Raw genomic sequence first — 2573 nt, 5'->3', positions numbered from 1 at the left:
TCTAACCTTGTTTATAGGTGTGACCATCAATGTCAGAATGACATTCAAGATCATATTATAAATAGCTTATTGACACAAGTGAAGTTATATTTTAAAATGTGGTTTAGAACATCCTGAGTCCAATTCCTGCCCTCTTCTCTACTTATAACTGGAAGCCTGCTGGCTAGGTAGCTGCAACCATTTTGCATGTTAACACATCCTGATATACTTTGGTTTGATCGTAGTCTGAATGAAATATTGAGAATGTCCAGGCTAAATGAAATGTCTATAATATATATTGTATATAAACTAATATTCTAGACATTTCATTCAGCCTACTACATTTTTGATATACATATATACACACACATGTGTGTACACATATATGTAGCTAAACGTATACTTATACAACTCTTTTTCTCATTTCTGATTGGTAATGTGACAGGAGCTTTAATTTTTTGTTTTCGTTTCTAGAAAAGAAATGCCAAAAGAAATGGAAGCCAGTAACCACAGCAGAGTGTCTGAATTCATCATTCAAGGGCTCTTTGACCAGCCCTATCTCCAGGGTATGTTCTTTGGAGTCCTCCTGTGTCTGTATGTGATGGCTATCAAGGGAAATTCCCTGATCATCTTAGCTATCCTCTCCCACCCACCCCTACACACTCCCATGTACTTCTTCATTGCCAACTTAGCTATGGTTGACATTTTGTGCAGCTCCTCCATTCTTCCCAAGATGCTGCAGAACCTGATGCAGGAAAAGAAAACAATCTCCTTCAATGACTGCATAGTCCAGCTCTTTGCCTTCACTTTGCCAATGGGGACAGAAGTAGTGCTCCTCACAGCCATGTCATTTGACCGCTATTTGGCCATCTGTCATCCCTTGCGCTATGTAACCATCATGAGCAAACCTATCTGTATCATGTTAGCAACTGGTGTCTGGGCAATTGGTACCATCAATTCTCTGGTGCATGCATTCCTCATGGTGCAACTGGATTTTTGTGGACCCAACCTCATTCAGCATTTCTTCTGTGAGATTCCACCACTCCTGGCATTGTCCTGCAGTCCAACCCACCTCAATGAAATCATGGTATTCATGGCAGATATCTGTCTAGGCATGGGTGGTTTCCTGCTGACCATCATATCCTATGGATTAATCATTCTCAACATCCTGAAAATCAAGAGCTCCAAAGGGAAACGGAAAGCCTTCTCCACATGTTCTGCACACCTTGTTGTGGTCACCTTGTACTACTCCGCCATTATCTACACCTACATTCGGCCTACGTCCAGCTACTCACTGAAAAAAGACAAGTTAGTGACTGTTCTGTATACGCTTGTGACTCCTGCACTCAATCCTCTGATCTATAGCCTGCGCAACAAGGAAGTCAAAGTTGCCTTCATTAAACTTCTTCCATTCACCACAAGATAATCCTTCTCCTTTCAATACAGCTGATTCTCCTGTGCATTATCATATCTATGGCAGATCCACTGACAGTGACTTTTTTTTTTTTGTATTTTTATAGACTTCTATAGCCATAAAGGAAGACATAGTCTGTTCTGTATAGTGGAATTTCAGTGATCTCTAGAAGCTAGGCACATGATGCATTGACAGCAGTGCATTTCTCTGGATTTGCACTCAATGAGTATAAGCTCTGATTGGCATCGTTCAGCTATGCTAGTTTATGCTGGATCAAATGACATGCATTGTGTAGTACAATTCTTCATATGTAGATTCATTAATGGGGGGTGTTACATTCTGGCCATCAGTGGATTATTATGTTTTTTTAAAAAACTATGCCTTATTCTCTAATTTCTTATGAGACATGAAATCCAAAATCCCCATCAAGAAATCATTGGTCTGAGACCATAGACTTCATTGTGTGTCCCACACCCAAGGGCTCCAAATGTACAGATTGCAGGACTCAGGTGGAAATGGTGGTGGTGAAAGGTGACCCCCATTATTGTACCTGCATCCCACCTGTGTCTCTTGCCAATCAGGAGCAGGTGCTGGAAGGAGAAAACTGCTCATTCCTTCTGCTGTCCAGCTCCCCACACAGCTGCTTCCCACACTGCCTGCTGAATCATGAAGCAGGAGCTCTGTGACTTCCACCATCCCCATGCTTAGATCACCCAAGGACAGTGATGGCAGCATGTAGGGTTTTTTTCTGCACCTGCTCCCTACCCAGACCCCTTTTCCCACATCATCCCAGGGATTCCAGCAACATCCACCCCCACCCCTGTCCCCCCCCAAACATGGTCTGACCTCAGTCCCTGCCTGGACTCTTAAGGTAAGCTGGCTCCAGCACACAGTGCGAGTCCTGGGAGTGGCTGGGGAGGGGGGGAATTTTCCTTCTTTCTTGACTGTTGCACATTCTTTATTATAAGGTCAAATATGTTTATCACAGCCAATAAACAATAACCTATAATTATGTCAAACAATATATGGAAATATGCAGCAATTCTCACCAGTCATTTCAAAATCTTCCACCAAATTTAAGTAATGTTCCTGAGCTATAATTTTCAGCGGACATTATTAAAATACCAAGATGGTGACAAGCGTCAGCACCTGACTTACTTTTTCTTTTTGACCTCCTCAA

General features: G+C 42.2%; 1 protein-coding gene across 1 annotated transcript; it reads left to right on the top strand.

Annotated features, from left to right (window-relative positions):
- The first annotated feature begins 472 nt into the window (after positions 1-472).
- LOC149862201 (olfactory receptor 13G1-like) lies at positions 473-1405 on the top strand. The gene has a single exon (XM_090054168.1). The coding sequence runs from the start codon at positions 473-475 to the stop codon at positions 1403-1405; it is 933 nt and encodes a 310-aa protein (XP_089910294.1).
- The last annotated feature ends 1168 nt before the right edge of the window (positions 1406-2573 follow it).

The sequence above is a fragment of the Crocodylus siamensis genome, chromosome 6 (genome assembly GCF_052110815.1).
Source record: "Crocodylus siamensis isolate JL-2025a chromosome 6, ASM5211081v1, whole genome shotgun sequence".
Classification (NCBI taxonomy): Eukaryota; Metazoa; Chordata; order Crocodylia; family Crocodylidae; genus Crocodylus; species Crocodylus siamensis.
This window is presented reverse-complemented; position numbering and strand designations above follow the sequence as displayed.